The following is a 25,256-nucleotide window of genomic DNA, read 5'->3' on the forward strand; positions in this document are numbered from 1 at the left end:
GCTCACCTCTCACCTGTTCTCTTTTGAACATGTTCAAACACAACTTCTTTAAGCCACCTTTCTCCTTTTCTCTTTCTGTTTATTCAGCCACTGGAGGAATTTTTTTCTGTCCTACCCTATGCCCTGCCTCCTATCTCAACCACCGTCCTCCCGGTATCAGATTTCTCTTTCTTAATCTGGTCGATAAGTAGCATCGCAGTGCCCAGGATACTCTTCCTGCATGAAGAGATAATATTATCGTTAATATGGAACGAGTTTTTAAACATTTTGAAAGTGCCCAGAATACCCACTTTCAAAAACATTTTTTTCTATCTCTCAGTTAAGCGTTTGCTGAAACCTCAGCATTAAGAATACATGTACTTCCCCCCCCCCATTTTATTTTTAATAGTGTAAGTACAGTACTAACATATGCTACGATTTTTATGGCAAACGAAATTTCAACGACCTATGTCATAAGTAGGCTTTCATGAGCTAACCTATGAACCAGCTATCACTTGTCATTTGTGTGGGAAAACGTGCTCCGTTCCAGGAGCTGACCAGCCTGTCGGACGCGGCCGATGTGTCGTATGTTCTAGAGCCTTCTTAGTCTGCTGTGCACAGGGTGGTGGGTACACTCTTCCTCTGTCAGGTTCCAAAGCAAACTGGGAACGGGGGCTTTTTTTTTTTTTTTTGGCTTCACACATGAGATATGAACTTCGATGTGTTTGTCCCGTAGGAAAGTCTTTTGACATCACATACGTGCGCCTCAGGTTCCACACCAGCCGGCCAGAGAGCTTCGCCATTTACAAGCGCACGCGGGAGGACGGGCCCTGGGTTCCTTACCAGTACTACAGCGGCTCCTGCGAGAACACCTACTTCAAGATGAACCGCGGCTTCATCAGGACTGGCGAGGACGAGCAGCAGGCCTTGTGCACCGACGAGTTCAGTGACATTTCCCCGCTCACCGGGGGCAACGTGGCCTTCTCCACGCTGGAGGGAAGACCCAGCGCCTACAACTTTGACAATAGCCCTGTGCTGCAGGTAGGCACCCGGAGGGTGGCGTGGGGCCAGGTGGTACTCCCACGTACGCACGGGATGCAGGAAGATGGTGGTAATGGGGCCTGTGGTCCCCCAGCAAGACAGACAGCTGGCTTTCCTTCTGCTCTCCTGTGGACTCTCCCTAAGCAAGGGAAAGCAGTTTTGTTCCTGACCCACCCCACCCCCCGGTTGATGTTTGTTCTTACGTTCTCATGCACTTGCAAGTGTGTCCTGGGATATATAAACTTTACAAATTTTTTTAAAGTTGGACCATTTTAACTCTAGTGTTTGTACTTGAAGTGGAAACATTTTGCTTCTGACCTTGTGTAGAGGGCATTTGAACTAATCGATCCGGTTTTCTTGCATCCTTTCTTACCTCTTCATTGATTGGACAAACTAGAAGATATTTTATTAGCAAGAGGGAACAGCTGAAGCAGGATAGTTAAGAATGCCGCCTTCCTTCATTATTGTGCCAGGGAATTCTGATTGGGCTTGTCTGGCACTGTTGCCAATCATGAAAACTCCTCATTGCCTATAGCACTGGTGTTTGTGCCAGGATATAAATTTAGGTACCCCTGGTGTCATGCTTAAGCACTGTCATAGAAACTTTTCCCTATCTAGCAATAGAAAGAATTGTTCTACTGAATGCTGTGTACATATTCCTTATACACCATCATATGGAATCTTTACGTATTGCTTAGATTTCTGTGATTTTTTTCTTATGTTCTGGCTGTTTGCTCATGGAGAGACTGGCGAGCCTCATGCCCACACACTCTCAGCACATTAACACAGAATTGGAGGCACTTCTGTCCTGTGGTTGAAGCAGTGGTTCTTAATGTGAATGGGGGCAGGCTGTTGTAATTGACTGATGAGACAAGAAATATTGGATGTGGGTTTGCAAAAGCTGTGCTCGTTTCATGAAAAGCTATTGTGATTTCTCAGTAGCGGGGGCTTTATGCTTTTATGTCTTCTCATTTTTTCTCTCTGGAATTTATGATGTTCAGGACTCTTCCTTTAATTTGGTTGTATGGTTTTGGACAGTGGCCATAGATGAGATTATATTTCTCTCCGAGTCCAGTTCTTCCTTTCCATGTGTTTCTGTAAGCTGCTGGCTGGGAGATTATACATCTTGATTTTGGAAAACTCTGAGGGTGTAGTGAGCAATGAATATGTTTGCAGAGTCTTTCAGAAAAGCGTTTCTTGCGTTGGCAGTAAGAGGTGCTCAGAGTCAATGGCAGGAAGACTAGCTGACTTTGATAGATGAAAAAGCAGGAGACTGCCTGCCTAGGGGAGGAGTGATCTACAAAGACTCTTCAAGCTGACCCAGCAGGCATTTGCTAGCTTTGTTTCTTCCCACACAAATGATTGGGTTTGACTGTCCTGGAGAGGCAACAGGATAGCCGGTAGGAAAAGGCCGTGACATAATGTTGTGACTGGTTTTCTGGCACCTTCGCTAACTGGATGCCTTGTCAGCCGTCTTGAGGCCGTTTCGCCAGCTATAGGAATTCTGATGTTTGCTGCTCTTGTTCCACAGGAACTCACGAGACTTAATGTGGAAAAAATGCTGTAAGCCTCTGCGGTGGATTTGGTCAGTTGGCATCATTATGCAGAGACATTAACTATGTGTCTCTAGATGTAAGCGCTCTGGCTCTGAGATCTGGTTGCCAAGGGGGTTTAAGCTTCAGCTGATTGGACAGTGAGGAGAGACCAAGCACCCTTTTCCTCATCACCCCCTGTGCCGCCCTCCAGAAGTTATCTCCCTGCCAGGAGGGAAGCCTTTCTTGGTGTCATTGTATATGAATATTACCAAGCATGCATTGATTTAGGGTGATGGTTAGCATTTATTACAGCACTTACCACAATGTGCCACAGTGTGACAAGCATTGTTCTAAGCCCTTCAGATAATATTAACTCAACCCTCAGGATGACTATGGTAGATGCTTCTTTGGTTATCTCCATTTTACAGATGAGGAATCAGAGGCCCAGAAAGGATAAAATAACTTGCCCCAAACAGTTTTAAGTGGCTGAACTGGGACTCAAAACCCAGAAAGTCTTGCTCCAGGGTCTGTCTGCTCTTTTGAAGGTTCCCACTATGAGGGGAAAAAAAGAGGGGGGAGAACCTTAGATTCAGCCCTTGAGAAACTTTTATTCTGGAGAGCTGTGATAAAGGTGAAGGCTATATAAAATATAATAAGCATTAAACACAGATATGTTTAGCTATTTACATTACAGACGACGAAAGGATTCCTAACATTGTGGCCATGAGTGGGAGTTGTTATTGGAGTTCCAAGTTTGGATGCGGTGAAATCATCATCTCTTTCCTTTCTAATTATACTTGGAGGCTTGGTGGAGATTAGCTTTTCTGAGTTCTCTGTGTTCTGTCTGCCAGGTGTTTGGCGTGGTTGAAGCAGTGGTTCTTAATCAGGGGCGTGCCTCCCAGTCTCGCCCACAGCCCTGCACTCGCTCTTGCGTCTCGTTATGTCTCCATAGGTGATTGTAGTGCAGTCCCAGGAGAGGACTTGAAGTGGAGATGATGTCTTGGTTAAACAACCATGATTTATTATTTCTCATTGATTCTGTATTGCCCTGGGCTCACTCGCCGGCAGGTGAGCTGGGAGCTGGGTTTCTCTCTCCCTGTGATCTTTCATCCTCAAGGAGGCCAGTCTGGGCTTTTTCATGTGATGGTGGAATTATTCCAGGAGGGCAAGTCCCATGACAAGTGCTTATCAAGCCTCTGCTCGTGTTACATTTGCAGATGTCCCCTCAGCTAAAGCAAATCACACGCCCAAGCCCAGAACCCATGTGGAAAGGGGCTCCGCAGGGTGGGGACACAGGCAATGACAATGGGTTGGCATCATTTGTATAACAGTCTGTCACAGATGTAAACACCTGACTCGCATTAGCTCAGTGAAAGGGCATTTATTACAAGGGCTTTGATTTCACAAACTCTAGGGGGAAACTGTACAACCTTCATTCTTACCCTTGGCCGTTAAGGTACGCCTACCAAGTTGGTCATCTGTAGTTTCTTCCCATTTGTTCATTTGCTCAGCAAATACCATGCGAGCACCTCCTATACGAGCGGAATGGCAGTGAACAAAACAAAAATTTCCTGCTTACAATTTGGTGATGATGGTGTCAGAAACAGACAATATAAATAAAATAGGGAAGGGAAATCGGGCTTTCAGGGGTGGTAGCAGTTTTAGGTAGGGTGGCTCAGGAAGGCCTCCCAGAGAAGTGAAATTGTGGAGAGGATCAAGACAAAGACTGACTCTGATTGGTTGAGGCCAGTGTAATGATTTAGTGCTTCTACTTGGATGTCTCTCCCAGACCTATCGGAGTGGATTGGCTACGGAGGGAGCGATAGGTGGTGCCAAGTGGGCAGGAGGAGGTAACAACGACCAGCATGTCTTGTACAAGTGGGGAGTCACATGAGCTCTGTGCTAATATCTGATTGGATTTGGGGTGCGGACACAGGGTGGAGAGAAGGGACATGTATTGTGTACCCAGTGTATGCCAGGCATTTAGAAGTATATTTCATTTAAGCCTCTCAATGGCCTGTGAAGAAACTAGTATTATTCCTGCTTTAGGGGACTCTGAGTGGTAAAGTAACAACTTAGAACAAAGAAAGGAAGAGTCAAGAAGGAGAAGAATATCCAAGAAATTAAAGGAACCATTGAGTATTACAATTGAGTTAATGCTAGAAGAGGACATACGTTAAATGATACAGTCACTGTTTAGACAACTTTGTCCCATTTATATCTCTTATCTTTAGTCCCACTAGCTGTTTTTTCTGTTTTTGTTTTCTCACAGGAGTGGGTAACAGCCACCGACATCCGAGTGACTCTCAATCGCCTAAACACTTTCGGAGACGAGGTGTTTAATGACCCCAAAGTTCTCAAGTCCTATTATTACGCAATCTCTGACTTTTCCGTAGGTGGTAGGTAAGTAAACTATTAAACACTTTGAAAGGGATTCGAGCTTTGGTTTAGAAGTGAATGCAGCAACTATTTACAACTGTATTAATAATGTTTTAGTCCTTCTTTTTATTGTAAAAACCAAGTAAGTAGGTTTTCTAAAACCTTGTCAAATCAGGCCCCTTCGTGAATTCTTATTGAGAATATAGTGCAAAGCTCTATAATAGAGAGGCACTGTGAAGCTCTGGAGGAAGTGTAGGGCTGACATGCACCTTCGGATAAGAACTGGACCTTCTAGGATCCTACACAGGTATGGGGCAGACATGTATGAATATGTGAAAAAGTAAATACCAGCATAGCCCCATGTTTTAGATAAAAAGATGCCGTATGCCAGAGAATGCTGCAGAACTGTCAGGCTATAGAAGCAGATGGGCTCAGAGCTGGGTCTTGGATGATTTGGATGAGTGGGAAGGATGTCTGGTTTGGTACAGAAGGATGGGCAGGTCATGAACTAAAGTTTAGAGTTGGCAGAGTATAAGCCTACTTGACTCAAGGAAAATCTCTTATGTGAATTGGTAGAGTTGTAAACCAGAGAGATCGATTGATAGCCAGAGACTTTACACAGCAGGCAAGAATCTTGGACTTACCTCCCCTGTTAAACTCTGAGGTCTCAAGAGCAGAAAAAAAATTTTTTTTTTTTTTTTGCATGCAGTGTTCCTGGGGAGGGGTTGATGCTCAGAGGAAGCTGATGGAAACTGTCACCAATGAGAAATCATGTCATTTTTTGCAGTAGGGCTGTGATTCCACCACAGTGGATCAGGAAGATTAGTTGTGGGCATGTATGTATGAGTTATGAGCAGAGTATGCTCGAGAGGATTTCTATTCTTGTTATGACGCTGTGTGAGCTAGGTGATAGCTGACAAACACCTGGCATTAGGGTGGTGACAATAGAATGGAAAGGAACATTTAGATGCATTTTATTGTGAAGGAAGAATTGTCAGGATTTAGTCATGATGATTGTAAGGTTTAGTGATCAGGAGCATCGTGGTACCATTAACAGAATTAATAAAGATGAGTTAATTGGGAAGACGATGAGTTTGGGTGTAGACATGTAAAATTGTAGGTCACGGAGGACGTCTAAATTTGTGCAGCAGTCAAGGAGTTTGGGAGAAACATGAGAGCTGGAGACTCATCTGGTTATGCTGTAGATGTTCCAGAAATGTTTGGGTGTGTTTTTAAGTGGTAGTTGAAGCTATGGAACCGATTGCTATCTTCAAGGAAGCAAGTGAGGGAAACTCAGCACACCAGAGTGCACGTTGGTGTTCATGGGGATTTCTACAAGCTCTTAGTTTATGGTTTTACCTGCATCTAGGGGATCCTGCAAGGATTCTTACCCCAGAGAGATCCATCTGGTCATGAGGTATCTAAGGTCTCTTGCTGCCCTCAGATCAGAATACTTGAAAATCATTATGGCAGATAATTGCTGACATAATTATTGACTTGCTGTGTGCCTACACAATCCTAGGCACAGGAATAAAGCAACTTCTTGATCCTCCCAGGAACCCTATGAAATAGACATTATCATCTTCCCTATTCTACAGATAAATCACAGGGCGGGGCTCGAGACCCAGCAGCCTGGCTGCAGAATCCATGCTCTTCTTACCCAGTACACTTGGCTGCCTCTTGGCACACACATTTGACTTCAGGAAGTGATGCGGCAGATGTCCTCTGATATTGTTAGGGACTTTCTCCTCGCGTCTGGTTAATGCCCCATCCCCTGTTAAATAAAGTCACATTTTTCCCCCTCCGGTTTAATTTTTCCTCCTACCTGAAAACTCAAACAGCCCTTACCTAATCTTACTCAGCTCCTCAGTTTACAGTTTCGAATGGAGATCTCAAGCATATTCAGAGGTGGTTTCTGGTTCCCTGTGTCCATCCTTTTTCTGCATCCATTTCTGAGGCTTTCGGGTTGTCTCCTGTTTCTGAGTGTCTCTTCTCTCCCCAGGTGTAAATGTAACGGACACGCAAGCGAGTGTGTGAAGAACGAGCATAACAAGCTGGTGTGCGACTGCAAGCATAACACCTACGGAGTAGACTGTGAAAAGTGTCTTCCTTTCTTCAACGACCGGCCGTGGAGGAGGGCGACTGCCGAGAGTGCCAGCGAATGCTTGCGTGAGTGCCCCGTGCGTCGGGCCGTTCGCTTATCTTGAGATCTTCCAGGGGTGGGGGAAGGAATGGGTGACTTGCATTTATGCCTCCTTGAAAGGAAAACAACGAAAGGCAGTGCTTCTTTCGTACTTTGAAAGCGTAGGACGCGGACGTCAGAGGAACATCACAGATGAGGGCGATGGGCTGTAAACATAAACCGTGCTGGTTGTGTGTTTCCTTCCTGAGCACACACACCAGGATGGGAGCAGCATCCTCAGCGCTGGGCACGGTGCTTAGATCCAGATTCCGGGCCAGTGTGGGCAGCTCTAACATATGATTTCTCCCGTTTTCTTCTTTGTCGTCCTTTAAAGTAGTCTTCTTCCGACTGATGCTCCAGAGCGAAGGTCATTGATGAACATGTGTCAGTTACAATGAGTTCTAGACTAAGACTGCCATTCAAAAGCTTATTTATAAAAAATTAATTTTCCTTGATGTCCCTAAAGAGCACAGCGGGGAGAATTTTCTGACTCCCCTCATGCAGAGGCAGTGGCTTTGGGAGGAAGAGTAGACACTAGAATCCCTAGGAAAGGGTGAACTGGAGAAGATAACACGTTGTTTGTTCCTTCACAACGTCTTTGTTTACTCTGAACAGATAGGGAGAGGAATCTCAGGAGAAAGGAACCATGAAACCATATAATTATGACTCGCCAAGGACTTAAAATTTTAAAGCAGCTATAATTTTCTCATGTTCTTATAAATATCCCTTATCATATTCTCTTGGGAATAAATTGAATAAGAAAGCGGACCCTGTGAACTTGCAGGAATTGTTGGCAGAAGCCTTGAGAAAGAATTGATATCTTATGACTAATTTTATTAGCTGCCCAGAGCAGATTTCCTTATTCATCTTTTCTTTCCCTCAACAAATCCCAGATTTGCAGATTAACTTTATAGCCTCCTCCAGCATTCCTAAACGATTGCTTGGGCTTCTTTAGTTATTTTACTGAACTGTAATATCCAGTGTTGGAAGCTACATGATAAAGGCCGGCAAGAGAAAGCATGAACTATTCCTAAGGTGTGCCACCGAAGTAAATGCACACCTGTGTTCAGAAAGTATTCTGTTTAATGACGTGGGCATATTGAGGGTCCGTCCAGGAACATTATGAGAACAACAAAGACACTGGTTCGCCAGCTTACCTCGAGCAAATGAGCTGAATGCTGTAGGCAAAGGACTTTGATGAGGAGCTAAGTCACTTTGCTTTCTTCCTCTGTCCCTTTGGCCCTGTGACCCCTCAGAGAACGTTTCTGAATCTTGTGACAATAGTTTAGTATTGTCCAGGGGCTTGAGCTACGGAAGAGGAAATGACAGCTGCCTTCTCTTTTACCAGCTACTGAGGAGGGAGCCACAGCCTCTGCTTGAGCTGTGGGATAGACAGCGATTTTCAGCCAGGGTGCCACAAGAATTGTCAAAACGTGCTGTACCTGACTGCTTCGTCAGGGCACTGACCTCTCTCCCTGAGGTTGTCAAATCACAAAATGGCACCAGCCAACACAACAGTAGCCATCCAATGTGAATGAGTCAAAATTATTCCTATATTTTTTTATCAGATTGGCAAAATATATATTTTTGGTGTTCCCTCAGCACGCAGTGTGACAGCGGTGGCTGCAGAATTTTAGTGATTAGTTTATGTGTGCCATGAGATGAAGAAGGTTGAAAACTCTTGGGTAAGGACAGTGGAGACCCGGGAATTGTTCTGGCTCATAGTCTCTCTCTAAGCACCAGACTGTTCCAGTGGGGCTGGCTAGGTTGATTGTGGGGTAATCTAGGGAGGCTGCAGGGAAAAGAAACAGCTACTGAAGAAGGGAAAGGGAGCTATAAAAGTTACTTAACACAACTCTTAATTTGGTGACAGTAATTCGAGTTTCTAAAAAAACGTTCAAGTATAATATCATAAAAGAACTGATTGTAAATGAAGGAAGAAAATATGTATATTTAAATATTTTAAAACAACTACTTCCTGAAATAGAATAAAACTTTATTTTCTAAATAAAACTTTTATTTTTATTTAGTGTGCATGATACTGTCTGTAGAATCAAAGATACTTTGGGCAAAATCAATAATTCTGGTAAAAATCATCTGCATCTAAATACAGTGTAATAAAGGGTTTCTGTGACTGCAGATACTTGTTCTTAAACTATGGTTGTGCCCTGTAGGGGGTGGTATCATTAGTTACTTAACAGATGACGCAGTTGGCACTGAGGCTCCCCAGTGGATGGATGGATCTATTGGATCCAGATTTCGCTTTAATTCTGTTTCCGTCTGCAGAAGCACTAATTATAACCCCTTTGTCTCAGGTTAGCCCAGTCTGGATATGCAGATAACCTGGCACCTTGAAAGTTCATATCTTAATGTATTTAAATCATCTAAGGCCTGAAACATTAAGGTGCCTTGAAGCCTGCTTTTACGTTGGCATGTTCTTGGAGTTGGGATTAGGATGAAAGATAAAGACTCAGAAAAATTGTAATTTGACTTGGCTTTTATTTGTATACTAGAGAGCCAGTGCACGAATTCGTGCACAGATGGGTTCCCTCAGCCTGGCCGGCGGTTGGGGCCTATCGGGGCCGTCTGGCCCAGTCCCAGTCAGGGCCAATCAGGGCCAGCCAACCAGGGGGAGGGACCACAGGAGGTTGGCTGGCTGTAGGAACACACTGACCACCAGGGGGCAGCTTCTGCATTGAGTGTCTGCCCCCTGGTGGTCAGTGCACATCATAGTGACCAGTCGACCAGTTGTTTGGTCGTTCAGTTGCTTAGGCTTTTATATATATAGATGAACAATGATCTGGAGATTTCTTTCTAAGCAAAGGAATTCCTTGTCTTTTATGATGGTGCTGTTTTTTATCAGGATGAACATTTTCTATATAAACTCTTTATTGACAAACTTTTTCTTTTTCTTAATGAGCAATGCATTTGGCGGTCATTCTTATTCTAACACCATCTGTCACAGAGATGTGGGAAATTGTGGTTTGTTTGTTTAGTCTTGTAAAAACGCCATTCATAAGGAACATGGATCTCACTTAACTTGTGTGTTTGGCCGACAGCCTGTGACTGCAATGGCCGATCACGAGAGTGTTACTTTGACCCTGAACTATACCGTTCCACCAGCCACGGTGGCCACTGCACCAACTGCCAGGATAACACCGATGGTGCCCACTGCGAGAAGTGCCGGGAGAATTTCTTCCGCCTTGGGAACACGGAGCCCTGCTCTCCGTGCCACTGTAGTCCTGTGGGTAAGTGCCAGGCAGTGTCTGCTTCATCCTGATGGGTTTCAAGACAAAAAAAAAAAAGTAAGCATTTCCTGTAGCCCCAGAAAATGAAGCTGTTTCCTAGGCTTGTGCACAGGTTTGGTATGAAAATGGGGACATTACTATAACATGGAAATTATAACATGTCAATGATTCAGGATCTGCCTGTCCCCCCACCTCCACTCTCTTTAAACCACGTTGGACTTTCTGATGATTTTTGGGTGTGTATAAAACTGGGCGTGGCCTGAGCAATGATTTTTTAAAAATAATTAGCAACAAGATCCTAGGGAGCATTTGAACTCTACTGTGAAAGGTTAGCTGCTTCGTGAGTTCTTCCTTGTTAATGATTTTGTTTAGTCTGAAATCCTTCGAGAGCTTGAGCTGTTTCATGTTAGTATATGTCCACAGAGGTGGTGTGCTCTTAGTCCATTCTGTCCTTGCAAGAGTTTGACCTTTGTGTTTGTTGTGCATGCCGGTGTACACTTAACTTCTAGGCATGACCCTGAGGGAGCCAGTGCTTCCTCACAGAGGAGGGACGGGCCTCGTGTCCAGTTTACCGCTGGGTACAGAGTGACATGTTAGTGTTTTCAACATTGATGTCCATGGTGTTTGTCTGGAAAGGTAAAATGTAATGGCTTACAGGGGTCTGATTTTGAGAGAATTCCGATTTAAAATTTCACCTTTTTCCTCCGTAACCATCTAGAGATTGCATATTGGTTTTCGGGCATTGTTCTTAGTTACCAGTTTTCTTTTTTTGACATGTAATATTGCAGACATGCCGGGTGGTTGACATGCTTTTTACATTTTAGGTTCCCTCAGCACGCAGTGTGACAGCTATGGCCGATGTAGCTGCAAGCCGGGAGTGATGGGCGACAAGTGTGACCGTTGCCAGCCTGGGTTCCATTCTCTCACGGAAGCAGGGTGCAGGTGAGACCTTTCAACACCAAAACAATGGGGCACAACCTAAATGGAGCTGATTCCTAATGATAGACCTGTGGCTTATCTGCAGCCATATAGACATTTCCCCCCAAAATAATTGTCCACGAGATTCAATTCTTCTGGCTGTAATGATGACCCAGGATTGGTGTGCACAGAGATTAAGCAGAGTTTTACATATTAAATGTAATGGGTATTCTTGATTGAAACCAGATCCAAGTATAAAAGTGACATCAGTTAGGTATTATTATTATTATTATTATTATTATTATTATTAACATGTAAACCAACAGGTTGACTTTAAGAGTGGACTTTCTTTGCTCCTGTCCCTTCTCTTATTGTTTTATTCATTTTCCACCCAACAGGCCCTGCGTGTGTAACCCCTCAGGCAGCACGGATGAATGTAACGTCGAGACAGGGCGGTGTGTTTGCAAAGATAACGTTGAAGGCTTCAACTGTGAGAGGTAACTCATTCCTTCTCCAGCTGGATTGTGTTTTCTCTGTTATCATATTTCAAGCACACAAAAAAATGCCTGATTGTTTCTTAATCTTTTTCAGATGCAAACCTGGATTTTTTAATCTGGAATCATCTAATCCCCGAGGCTGCACACCCTGCTTCTGCTTCGGGCATTCTTCCGTCTGCACGAACGCCATTGGCTACAGTGTTTACTCTATAACCTCGACCTTTCAGATTGGTAACTTAGACCTTCCCTTCCTTCCCTAAAATGTATAACTAGACGTACAGTATTTTTTAAGAATCAGTAACTCTTGGAGGATTTTTTTGATGGTTAGCCAACACTTCATGTTATTTGGCTTTTTTGTTCGGGGGTTTTTTGTTTGTTTTTATCATCATATATAGTTTCTCTTTGAAGTTAATAATTAAAAAAAATTTTATTTTTCAATTACAGTTGACATGCAATATAATATTAGTTTTAGGTGTACAGCATAGTGGTTAGAAATTCATATAATCTACGAAGTGATCACCTTGATTAATCTAGTACCAGTCTGACATCATACATAGTCATTACAATATTTTTTACTGTATTCCCTGTGCCGTACTTTATGAAAACATACACATGGGTTTAGAATTCACCATCATTAAATGTTACATAAAATAAAGCAAAAATGTAACTTGAGGGGTATAGCATATCTAGGTACTGTTGTAGGATTCATTTATTCATTGCTGTCTTTCCCTATCCATTTTTTTGAAAGATTTTTAAAAAATATATTTTTATTGATTTCAGAGAGGAAGGGAGAGGGGAGAGAGAGAGAAAAATCAATGATGAGAGAGAATCATTGATCAGCTGCCTCCTGCACGCCCCCTGCTGGTGATTGAGCCCACAACCTAGGCATGTGCCCTTGACCTGAATCGAACCAAGGGACCCTTCAGTCCATAGGCCATCGCTCCATCCACTGAGCCAAACCGGCTAGGGCTCTCCCTATACTTTTTATATGTGTTTGTGGTCCGTAAAGGAGGTGAATTCAGGGTGTTTACAATGTCACAGCACTTGTGTTTTTGTCCTCTGCTTGCAGATGAGGATGGTTGGCGTGCAGAGCAGAGGGACGGCTCTGAATCATCCCTGGAGTGGTCCTCTGAGAGGCAAGACATCGCCGTCATCTCAGACAGCTACTTTCCTAGGTACTTCATTGCTCCTGGTAAGTGAGGCCGGAAAGCAGTCTGGCTGGGGTGTGCTCCTCTGTAGTCTCCTTCTCACATCCTTGCCCCATGTGTCTGCGTTCCAGCCAAGTTCTTGGGCAAGCAGGTGATGAGCTATGGTCAGAACCTCTCCTTCTCCTTTCGAGTGGACAGGCGAGACACTCGCCTCTCTGCAGAAGACGTGGTGCTCGAGGGAGCTGGCCTGAGAGTGTCCGTGCCCTTGATCGCGCAGGGCAATTCCTATCCAAGTGAGACCACTGTGAAATACGTCTTCAGGTAAGGTCCTCTTCATTGTAAAGTGTGACTTGACCGGAAGTGGTTTCTTTATCTGAGCTTCTCAGGCTTCCAGGTGAATGTTGAAGATAAGCTTTGGGGTCCAAGGGGCCTTTGTAAAAGGGAGCCTTCCCTGTGTCACCCTGTACCCGTGTCACCTGCGCTGTCAAACCAGCAGACCGATTTCTGACTTGGTCACATTGGCAGAGCATTACATTGTTGGCGGCCTAAATGAATACGAAAATGCTTTCTCGGCCCCCAGAATTGTCCTTACAGAAGCTAATGGGGCCCCTTCTTTCTCTCCAGACTCCATGAAGCAACAGATTACCCTTGGAGGCCTACTCTTACCCCTTTCGAATTTCAAAAGCTCCTTAACAACTTGACCTCTATCAAGATCCGTGGGACATACAGTGAGAGAAGTAAGTTATGATATAATGTAGAAGAGCTGTTTAACACGATTAGGTAGAAGGATCCATAATATGCAAAAGGATATCTCTAAAGTCCTAATACTATAAAACTTACCCTAAAGAAGTGGTATAAACTATATACATGAATTATGTATAAAAAAGTATTTTTAATCACTTTTAAGAACCTGGAGAAAATTTACTAAATTTTAAATACTATTGTCTTATAATGGATAAGCCTATTCCAATTACATTACATATAAATAGATTCTTCCAAAATTTCTAAATATAGTTTTGCTGGCTCACATGACTTAATAACCTCAATTTCTTTTTATTTATTGTTCTGTAATTCTCAAGTCTTTTATCTGTTGACTAAATTATAAAACACTTTAAATTACTGAATGTACATTTGTTATAATTTGAGATAAACAAAGTTGTTTTAAGTATGCCTTTCAAATTTTTTTCCTATAAAAAATTTTTGCAGTGTTTTTGAAAATTCATCTTTATTGTTGAAAGTATTACAGATGTCCCTTTTAATGAAGACCTCTCTCTGTAGAAAGGTAGAACTGGCACAGGGGAGTCAGTGGTGAGGTGGCACTGAGAGTGGCATCAGCAGCTTGGGGGTGTGGATTTTTTATTATTGAGGCATAATTGACATAGGCCATTGTATTAGTTTCAGGTGCATGAAATAATGATTTGATATTTGTTCGTATTGTGAAATGATTGCCACAATAAGTATAGTTTATGTCCATCACCAGACATAGTTACAGAATTTTTTTCCTCTCGTGATGGCAACTTTTAACATTTATTCCCTTAGCAACTTTCAAATATACAATACAGTATTATTAGCAACTAGAGACCTGGTGCATGAAATTCATGCACAGGTATGCTCTCTAGGCCTGGCCTGTGATCAGGGCCATCTTCCCCAGCTGCCTGCAGCTGGCCCCGCCCCCTGCCACCACCCACCCCCAGTTCCCTGTTTGCCATCAGGTGATCAGAGCCTGCTGGCCAGGGGGAGGAACCAAGAGGTCAGCCGTTCCTGCCCGCTCTCTGGCCACGCCCCTGCCGCGGGTCGCCCTTTGTGTGGGGTGCCTTGGCCTGGCGCCGCCCGAGTCCCCAGCCACCCACCCCTGGTTCCCTGTTTGCTATTGGGCGATGGGAGCCTGCCGGCCAGGGAAAGGGACCGAGAGATGGACAGTGCGCCTCATAGTGACTGGTTGAGCGGTCGTTCTGGTCCTTCTGCCATTAGGGTCAATTTGCATAATACCCTTTTATTATATAGGATAGCTACCACACTGTATTACATCCCCATGATTTATTTATTTTATAACTGGAACTTCGTAAACCACCAATCTCTGTTCTCTGTAGCTATGAGGTAAGTGTTTTGGGTTGTTTTGTTTTGTTTAGTTTCTCTTTTTGTTTTCTTTTTAAAGATTTTGAGTGTAAGTGAGATCATGCAGTGTTTGCTTTCTGTCTGACTTATTTCACTTAGCACAATGGCCTCAACTCCTTGGATGTGACTTTCAAGATGCCTGCATGAATATCCAGATGAAAATGTCCTATAAGTGGTAGTTAGAAACATGGATCTGGGGCTTAGGATAAAGTTTGGACTGGAGATCTGGAATTGAAAGGTTGTCAATGCATGGGCAGTAATTTTTAAACTTGGAAACTTGAAAAAAAGGAAAAAACATGCAATTCTGGAAACAGTTATTTAAGGACCATGCCCTGAGCCTCAAGAGAGAAAAAAAAATTTTGAGAAGGAGAAACCATTAACAAGCTTAAGAAGTTAACACCATTGGATTTTGGGTTGGGTGACTAAGGATTCCTTGATGAGGTGGAGTGTTTTGTGTGTGTGTATGTTTTTTAAGAAGTGTTGAAACTAAAATTAGAGTGCAGTGTCCCAATAGTAATTTGAAGGTCAAGAAGAAAAGTAAAGGTTATTCTTTTAAGAAGTGTGGCTATAAGGGAAGGAAAAAAGATGGATTATAATTTGGGAGTAGGGACAAGATGGGAGGAGGAGTACTTTTAGGATGGGAGCTTTAAGCATGTTTACAGTTGGAAGCACATTAGCCATTGGAAAAGTATCTCATGATCTAATTGTTGAAAAACCCCATAAACATATTTAAAGTTAACTCTTAAGTTCAAGGCAGTAACAGAAGAGATACCCTTCAGCCTCAGGTTGTCAATTTCCAAGAATGATATAAGCAGCCAATGATATTTCATAACATGGGGAAATACACTTGAAAGATAGACTGGCAGAGACAGGAGTGGGATGGAAATGAAAGGGAAACCTGATGACATCATCAGGGCCTGCCTCTTCCATGGGATGCTCCAGCTGAGGCCATCACTGGCACGGTGGGGTTGGACGAATCATGGGTCTAGACCAGTGGTCGGCAAACCGCAGCTCACGAGCCACATGCGGCTCTTTGGCCCCTTGAGTGTTCTAACGCCACTTCTTCAAAATAGACTCGCCCAGGCCGAAAACCGACGTCTGCGCATGGGCCGAGAAGTTTCAATCGCACTGTACGTGCGCGCCCGCACGTGGTATTATGTGGAAGAGCCACACTCAAGGGGCCAAAGAGCTGCATGTGGCTCACGAGCCGCGGTTTGCCAACCACTGGTCTAAGCCATTGTAAGGCTTCCTCTTTTTTTTTTTTTCCCTTCTGGAAAGGGGAAAGCATTGTGATATATGGCATAATGGCTTTGGAATAACTGCATACGTGTTGAAGTAGCCCTGAGTATTAGAACTTGTGTGCTTATTTTTGCTGTTTTGTGCAGGGTGTAAAAAAGTATAATTGAGTGGTACTTGTTGACAGGTGCTTTCCCTGCTTCCTTGTCTTTCTACAATCAGTACCTGCTTTTGTCACAAGAGAACAAAAACAGTTTACTGACTGCAGACCTAAACTCTTCTTGTCCTCCATAGTCTTGCTCTTCTCTCTTCTTGCTCTGGATTATGGTCCAGTGCTTTTCATTTTTTATATTGGTGATTGGGAGAACTGTAAAAGCCACCAATCTCGGTGTGTGTTTAAAAATATGTTTGCTATATTCCAGACACAGCACCAGCTACCGCATGATTATTCTGAATGCTATTTTCTACTTATCTTCTCCAGTAAATGAATTAAACTGATGGCAGCTTGTCTCTGGAAGTTTGGATTTGGTTACCTTTTAATGTTACTGACTTCTCATGAGCTTTTTCAAAACGGAAACCAGTTCAGCGATTCTCTCTCCCACACCCCACACAGGTGCTGGATATTTGGATGATGTCACCCTGGCTAGTGCTCGTCCTGGGCCAGGGGTCCCTGCAACTTGGGTGGAGACCTGCACCTGTCCTGTGGGATACGGAGGGCAGTTTTGCGAGATGTGCGTCTCGGGCTACAGAAGAGAAACCCCGAGTCTCGGGCCATATAGCCCATGTGTGCTTTGTACCTGCAATGGACACAGTGAGACCTGTGACCCTGAGACAGGTGAGCAGATGCTCTTTGGGGGCTGCTCGACCTAAGTTCTCCTCAGCAGACGGGTAGGAAATCCTCATGGTCTCCTTTGTCTGTTTCTCACACCCGCTCTCCAAATAGGTGTTTGTAACTGCAGAGACAACACAGCCGGCCCCAACTGTGAGAAGTGCAGTGACGGGTACTATGGAGATCCAACCGCGGGCACTTCCTCCGATTGCCAGCCCTGCCCGTGTCCTGGGGGCTCAAGTTGTGCTGTTGTCCCTACAACACAGGAGGTGGTGTGCACCAACTGTCCTACTGGTACCACCGGTGAGTCTGCTCTCTCCCCCTGCTCACAGTGTCCATCCTTTAGAAACACTGTGAGGAGAAGGGCTTTGAAAATGTCTGGATTATTTTTGTCTGGCTTAAGGATTACAATTTTCCTCGTAGACAACATTTTGTAGGGAACAGGTTGATTATAGACTTATAAAATGCATATTAGATACTTACAATAGCTAACATATTCACGGCCAGAAACTTTCCTGCCTCGTTAATCCTCAGAACCCTGTGAGGTAGGTTCTGCTATCATCCCATGTTCCAGCTAAGGAAACTGAGGCACAGAGACTCTAGGTTACATGACCAAGCCTGCAGGCTCGTCATTAGAGGAGCTAGAATTTCAACCCAGGTGTTCTGGCTCCAAAGATGATGATCACTATAGTAGACTCCCCCACATAAGATGAAAACCAAAACAACTTGGTTTTTAGTTTGTGGGGCCATTATCCGGGGCTTCTTGATATAAAGTGGTAATTAAAACAATCGTTTTATATCCTTTCTCCAAATTGTTCTTTCAGAGTATCAGAGCCCATCACATTTATTGGGAAAATATGTTCATTTTTTTTTATAGCTTTGGATAGGCCCGTGTTCCCATTCTCTGAGTTTCTTTCTTTCTGATGAAAACATAAAACTAGGTCTTTCCTAGCTACTCAAGGAACTGCCCACCCAGGCTGGCTGCCCGAGGAGACCGAGGCTCACTGGTGATCGTTCCTCTTCTCACATTGACTTCAGCCTCCACGTAATGGAGAAGTTCTGGCCAGGCCTCTGATACAGCCTTGGACTCCATTACAAGCCTTTGTTCCAAAGACATTGCTACAGAGCATAAAAATAAATGAGAGACCAGAACACTGAGCTAATCATCTGTATCTCTTGTATTTCATCAAAACATTCTTTAATCATTGGGAAACATCCAAACACCCTGTCTCCCTCCCTGCTCCACTGACCCCTCCCCAAGCATCAGGGCATTGCAACACAGAGATGCGATCATTTGCGTAAGATGGTTGGGAAAATAAGGAGTGGAAATTTGTGTAGAACTTTATATTTTTTACTCTTTCCTGTTTTTTTAAAAAAATCAGTGGCCCAACAGAGTCTCACGCAGACAGACTTCCCAGCCTCATTCCCCATCACCCACTCCCACGCTCTGCTCCAGTCCTCCTGGGCTTCTCGTCGTCCCTCAGATGTGCCAGACTCTTTCGCCTGCCGTCTGCTGTTCTCCTTTAGAGTGCTCACCCCATTCTCTCCTACCCAAACCTCCCTTTTTCTGGCCAACTCCTCTCTCATCTGGGAGGTGGTGTTGAAACATCACTTTCCCAGGAAGACTTTCCAATGGACCCTCCCTGCCCTCCTACCCCAGGTGCTTAGTGCCTTTTACTCTGCAGCCATAGGATCTAGCAAGTATCCCATGTATAGTATCTACTCTTAGATGTACTTAATATAACGTTTGATGGTAGAGCCCCTTACTCATTTTGTTGTTTCACTGGGTAGATGGCATTTGCAAAAAAAAAAACACAGTTAAGCATAGTGGAGTTGTCTTCATGTCTATACTAAAGGGTACCAATGGTGGATTAAGACAGTTTGGGATGGAGAAAAAGAGATCTTGGGAAATGTTATAAACATGTTGGTCTCTAATCAGGTGTTTCTCACACAAAGCTTGGGAAGTATATTTGTCTCATTAGTTACCACCTGGCTTGAAGCAAATGATCTATAGCAGTTCTTGAGGATGTTCATTGGGGTATAGATGTCATTGATAAACAGCATAGCCCCTGTAAAAATATGCTCTCACTCTATTCCTTTATCCTTCTTTACTTTTTAAAAAAATATATACTTTATTGATTTTTTACAGAGAGGAAGAGAGAGGGATAGAGAGTTAGAAACATCGATGAGAGAGAAACATCGATCAGCTGCCTCCTGCACAGCCCCTACTGGGGATGTGCCCGCAACCAAGGTACATGCCCTTGACCGGAATCGAACCTGGGACCTTTCAGTCCGCAGGCCGACACTCTATCCACTGAGCCAAACCGGTTTCGGCTTTACTTTTTTTTTTTTATATAGCATTCTTTAATCACTTGATATTTTCATGTTTATTCATTTGTTTATTGTCTATCTCCCCTTCTATTCCTCCACCCCCAGTTTAAGCTCCATGAGAGCAGGGACCTTTATCTATTTTATTCACTTTTGTATCCCTGACACTCAGAATAGCGTTCAAAATATGTGTTTGTTGAATGAATGTAAATAATTATTGGATAAATGAATAGAGATTGCAGATATAAGGTAAGATGCAATTCATTTAGGACACTATTGAAGAATATAAATAACTCTTGATAATCACTGAGATTCTAATGTGGTTTGCATTCACATTTAATGTTTAAAACAATCTTTTGAGGTAAATTAATAATAACAGTCTTTTTTCTACCAGTTTTTGAGTGCATGGCATTAGGAATATAAAAGTTACTAATGGTTGGTCCCTACTCTTCAGGGGATAAAAGTATGGAGGGAAGCAAAGATAATTTTAATACATTGTGGTTAATTCAGATGGAGGGATGCATACAATGTGCTAAAGAAGAAGAAAGAAGGATACCTCTCCCATTGCTGGGAGGGATGACAAGGAAAACTAAGGCTAAACAGGCATATAACCTGCCCAACACCGTGTAAATAGTATAGCTAGGATTTGAACGTGCATCCTAGACTCTAAGACAAAGAGTAGATGAGCTGTAGCTGCCAGAGGGTATTTTGGAGTGAGATCTTTCCATGGGCTACCATGTACTGTTTTAGGTTTTCCACCAGATTTTTTAAATTAAGTTTTATTCAAAACAGGTTTCAAAACATTTTAAATGTGGATCCTATCTAGAATAGCTAAATTATCTAATGAAAAAGCAGAACTGAAATGCCGTCTTCAAGCTAATCTGGACAAGGATTTCAGGTGGGGGTTTGGCAACTATTTGTATCAGAGACCAGAAGGCCCCCAGCTTCCTCTCCTCTCTCAGCATCCTGTTTCTTCCCCTTCTGCCCGAGCCCAGCCACGTATTCTGTTCTGTTCGCCTCGTCAGTGGTCTCCGTTAGCCACCTGCAGTGGTCAGTCCTCTGGCCTGCTCTCAGCCACCCTGGGCACTGTAGACTGCTCACTTTGCTCCAAACATTTGCTCCTCTTGCCTTTTTTGACACTTCCATCTCCTTGGTTTCCTCCTACCTCTCTTCTCTTGGGTCTCCTTTGATCACTTCTGATTCTCAACCTCAGGCTTTCATGTCAACTTGATAGTCTCCCCTTAGGTGAGTAGACCCCATCTTTAGGATTCAAAACCTCTCTGTTACAGCTGCAAAATCTGTATCTTCAGCCCTGACCTTGGTGCCCTGAGCACTGGCTACCTGTGTACGTGGTGGCTGGAAGCCCTCCACATGCTCCTCCTCCTCCATTCTTCATCTGTCTCTACCCTCACGAGACCCACATCGAATGGTAGCCTCCCTGGTAAATGCAGAGTATTTGTTCAGAGGCTCCTTCTCTGTGGGATTCTCATGGTTTGGTGACCTTAATCAAAGTTCTCAGCTACTGGCAGGTGGCCTTCTCCAAACAGCTCTTTCTAGGAAAGTTAGAAACTATTAGGTTCTGGTAACTACTCCATCCATCCACCCCTGAAGTCCAGGTTGTGGAGCCCATCAACCCCATGGTTACTGTCCCAGGTGCTACACTCTCCTCTGGTTTCCCTATACTCTGCCCATATCTGGGTAGATCGTATCTTTACTAAATTCTCTTCAGGTCTTGCTGATTTGAATCTGCTGACTCTTTTCTTCTGTGGTCTTGGTTCAGATGACTAAAGGAATCTCATATTTAAGCAAATCCAGCTAAATCTTTGATTTCTTCTTTTTCCTGACTCAACCCTGTTCCCTCTCCAATCTTGGTCATCTCAGTAAAAATACTACCTTGCACCTCGTTGCTCAAGCTAAAATCCTAGGCATATTCTTCATTCCCAGACACAGTCAGCCAGCAAGCGTTACTGGTTCTATGTAAATCTGACCACGTTTCACTTCTTCCGCTGACACCAACCTCATCCACATCACTATCATCTCTTCTTGCTTCACAGAGTCATGAGTTTAGCGTGGTAGGAAGAGCCCTGAATTCTAGTTCTGTCTCTCACTACCTGTTTGGTTGTGGGCAAGTAGTTTAACCTCTCTCCCCGGTCTCTTAGCTATGATAGACGAGGGTGGCAAATGATCTCCAGATTCCCTTGTAAAATGCTCAGATTCTGTGCTGGTTGATGCTGCTCAAACAAGGATTAGCCTTTTATTTTTTAAGAGAATGATCCTACTCACCCTGTTGTATAGGACAGTGGTTGGCAAACTCGTTAGTCAACAGAGCCAAATATCAACAGTACAACGATTGAAATTTCTTTTGAGAGCCAAATTTTTTAAACTTAAACTATATAGGTAGGTACATTGTTATTAACTTAATTAGGGTACGTGGTATTTTGTGGAAGAGCCACACTCAAGGGGCCAAAGAGCCGCATGTGGCTCGCGAGCCGCAGTTTGCCGACCACTGTCCTATACATAGGTATAGGAGATTTATGGTATCAAGGGTCACCTTTCATCTCTTAATATCATCAATAAGGCAAACATGTGAATGTGCCATCCCTTGGGAATGGAGAGGTTAAACTCTGAGCCCGACTCACAAAGCACGTTCAGTGTGTGATTTCAGGTAATCCTCAGGACAGTTGAGCTTGAAGTAGGCAAACCAGGTGCTACTTTCTACTGAGGAACCGGGGAGGTGCCCAAGGTCACAGTGCCAGGACCGCAGCCCAGGTCCTCTGCTCTCCTAGGCTGGTGCCACGTCCACTGCACCATGTGCCTCCCAGTCAGTGGTTACACTAGGCTATTTGTCACCAGGGTAATTTGTAAGCAGACTCTTCATAACCAGTAGCACCGGAAATACCTAAGGCCTTTCTTTCGTAACATCCGATTGTGTCATGCACAGGTAAGAGATGTGAGCTCTGCGATGATGGCTACTTTGGAGACCCTCAGGGGACACACGGCCCCGTGAGGCTTTGCCGGCTGTGCCAGTGCAACGCCAACATCGATCCCAACGCAGTTGGAAATTGCAATCGCCTGACAGGAGAATGCCTGAAGTGCATCTACAACACGGCCGGCTTCTACTGTGACCGGTGCAAAGATGGCTTCTTTGGAAACCCGCTGGCTCCCAATCCGGCAGACAAATGCAAAGGTGATCAGCCACCGGCCAGATGCCGTCCCAATTGTGCTCATTCTGAGAACTCGCTGTGTGGTCGGTCTCTTTAAATATTTACAGTTGTTCGGTCTGAAGCAGCACTGCTCAATAGAAATAGCTACGCGTCACTTACGTAACTTATATTTTTCTGTAGGGACATCCAAATAAAGAGAAACAGGTGAAATTAATTTTAATAATATATTTTATGTAACCTCATATAGCTAACATATGTTATCATTTCAACAAGTAACCAGTAAAAGCACATTATTGAGATGTATGTTTCTCCCCACACCAAGTCTTCGGAATTCACGTGTATTTCACATTTCCAGCATCTCGGTTCAGAGCAGCTACATTTCAGGTGCTCAACAGCCACAGGTGGCTGGTGGCCACTGCACTGGACAGCACACATCTAAAGAGTCTGTTTGTAAAGTTTGCATTTTTGTGTTTCTCTTGGGTGAGTTGCCTCTTTCGCCGTCTCTCTCTTCCCGCCTCAGCCTGCGATTGCAACCCCTACGGGACCTCGCGGCAGCAGAGCGGCTGCAGCCCCGTGACCGGCCAGTGCGACTGCCTGCCTCACGTCACCGGCCGGGACTGTGGAGCTTGCGAACCTGGATTCTACAACCTGCACAGCGGGCAGGGCTGCCAGAGGTGAGGCGTCAGGGGCCTTTGGGAGAAGTGACCGTCGCTTTTTTTCATCGGAAGCGATGAATGTTCACGCGTTGTTCGGCTTGACTCTGTTCAGGAGTTACTCGAGTGCCTGACATGGGAGGCAGGACTGGAGAGCTGTAATGAAGCTAATGGGGGGCAAGGCGGGATGCCGTGGCCCCGGCTGGGTCAGCCTCACCTGAGCAGCATTTTAAAAATACACAAATGACAAGGTCCTTTCAGAGATGTTTAGACTCAGACCTCCAGAGCGGCAGTTGGGGAATTCTTGTTTTCAAAACTCCTGGTCAGGGCCTAGGAGGCGCCACGTCGGAGAGCCACAGGCAGTGGCTTTAGTGGTGGAATAACAGTGTTTGTGTGCTGGCTTAGGAAAAGAAGTTCCGAATAGATTTCCTGAAAATTACTTGAACCTCAGGGGCTCAGTAGTCCTCAACATTCTGTTTTCTGTTACAAATTATATCAGTTTTATGCTGAAAGGGGAAAAAAGAAGTTTGCTTAAAGTCTGTGTTTTTTGTTTTTGTTTTTTTTTAACCTGAGAAATGTCCTGTATTCATTTCAGGTGTGACTGCCATGCTCTGGGTTCCACCAACGGACAGTGTGACATCCGCACTGGCCAGTGTGAGTGCCAGCCGGGCATCACCGGTCAGCACTGCGAGCACTGTGAGGTCAACCACTTTGGCTTTGGACCCGAAGGCTGCAAACGTAAGGGGTGTCAATGGCACCGAACTCTTAAGTCTCCCCTAATTCTAGCTGGGACCGTAAGTCCAGAGAGAACTCTGACAGCCCCCGTCTCCCCGACGGCTCACAGCCAGGGCCGTCCCTAAATCATCATCTTTGCTTTATTCCATGAATATTAATTATCCTTTTCTCAAACTCTGGGGATTGAGAGCCTCTCTGGTTTCTTTGCAGCCACCCTCTTTATGTCTTCTTTTATTATGTTCCTGATTCTTCCTTTTGCCAGTCTTTCATTTTCCCAAAGAAAAGCCTCCCTTTGGTTACTGAGTGTCCCACTGTGCTCAGTAAAACATTTTATTGATCACATTCTTAGTGCAGATGATGAAACTGTGAGGGAGTCTGCTCAGAACTATTTGTTGACTTGCTGGCTGCAGTTGCTTCCCACCCTTGGGGCACTTTTGGTGCAGTTACATGTAAACAGCTGCTGCTCCTTGGCATAAACACTTGCCTGGAATTAGGCCTCAGAACAGTGTGGGGTTTGCTTGCTGAATTCCTTCATTTCTCCTGTGGAACGCAGCATAAGTCATTGACTTTCTGCTCAGAGAACAAAGTGAGGAAACAGACCAGCAAATAATGTAATACAAGCATTAGCTTTTGGGTTTTCTAGCTCCTTAGTGAGAGAAATATTAAACAGCAGAGAGATGACTTCTCCAAGTGCACGGAAAGGGCTCTGATCTGTTTAATAGACTAATTTCTGTAATTATTGAGTGACATGAAACGTGCCCCCCTCCAAAGGATGTACATTTTACTTTAAAATTTATTTTTGTTATAAAAATGTCTGTATTCTCAACTAAGTAGACTTTACCATTTAAATTCTAAGTCAGCCTGTTTAAAAAAAAAAAGTCTACTTATCATGATATTACAATCAGTTTATTGGTAGCCTGAGTTCAGAGAAAATGCACTCTTCCTTCTTTTCCTTATCCTGTCCTTTTTTGCCTTTATTCTGCAGCCTGTGACTGTCACCCTGAGGGGTCCATTTCACTCCAGTGCAAAGACGATGGTCGCTGTCAATGCCGAGAAGGCTTTGTGGGAAATCGCTGTGACCAGTGCGAAGAGAACTATTTCTACAATCGGTCGTGGCCTGGCTGCCAGGAATGTCCAGCATGTTACCGGCTGGTGAAGGATAAGGTGAGCTGCCAACAGTGCACTCATTCATTTATTCATTCATTCATTCACTCACAGTGCAGATGTTGAATGGCCACTCCCTGCGCATTGAGCTCTAGAGAAAAAATG

The 25,256-nt window shown here is 44.1% G+C and overlaps 1 protein-coding gene across 1 annotated transcript in view; it reads left to right on the top strand.

Annotated features, from left to right (window-relative positions):
* Positions 1–25,256, top strand: part of LAMC1 (laminin subunit gamma 1) — a 106,791-nt gene that overhangs the window by 63,215 nt on the left and 18,320 nt on the right. Inside the window, exons 2-17 of the mRNA XM_008145932.3 lie at positions 716–1,020; positions 4,828–4,958; positions 6,937–7,103; positions 10,176–10,364; positions 11,189–11,306; positions 11,681–11,779; positions 11,874–12,010; positions 12,849–12,971; positions 13,059–13,248; positions 13,552–13,664; positions 16,892–17,113; positions 17,222–17,410; positions 22,377–22,622; positions 23,120–23,273; positions 23,848–23,990; positions 24,973–25,151. Coding sequence (XP_008144154.2) covers positions 716–1,020; positions 4,828–4,958; positions 6,937–7,103; positions 10,176–10,364; positions 11,189–11,306; positions 11,681–11,779; positions 11,874–12,010; positions 12,849–12,971; positions 13,059–13,248; positions 13,552–13,664; positions 16,892–17,113; positions 17,222–17,410; positions 22,377–22,622; positions 23,120–23,273; positions 23,848–23,990; positions 24,973–25,151 — 2,705 coding nt within the window. The remainder of the gene's footprint in view (positions 1–715; positions 1,021–4,827; positions 4,959–6,936; positions 7,104–10,175; positions 10,365–11,188; positions 11,307–11,680; positions 11,780–11,873; positions 12,011–12,848; positions 12,972–13,058; positions 13,249–13,551; positions 13,665–16,891; positions 17,114–17,221; positions 17,411–22,376; positions 22,623–23,119; positions 23,274–23,847; positions 23,991–24,972; positions 25,152–25,256) is intronic.

This window comes from Eptesicus fuscus, chromosome 22, assembly GCF_027574615.1.
Source record: "Eptesicus fuscus isolate TK198812 chromosome 22, DD_ASM_mEF_20220401, whole genome shotgun sequence".
Classification (NCBI taxonomy): Eukaryota; Metazoa; Chordata; class Mammalia; order Chiroptera; family Vespertilionidae; genus Eptesicus; species Eptesicus fuscus.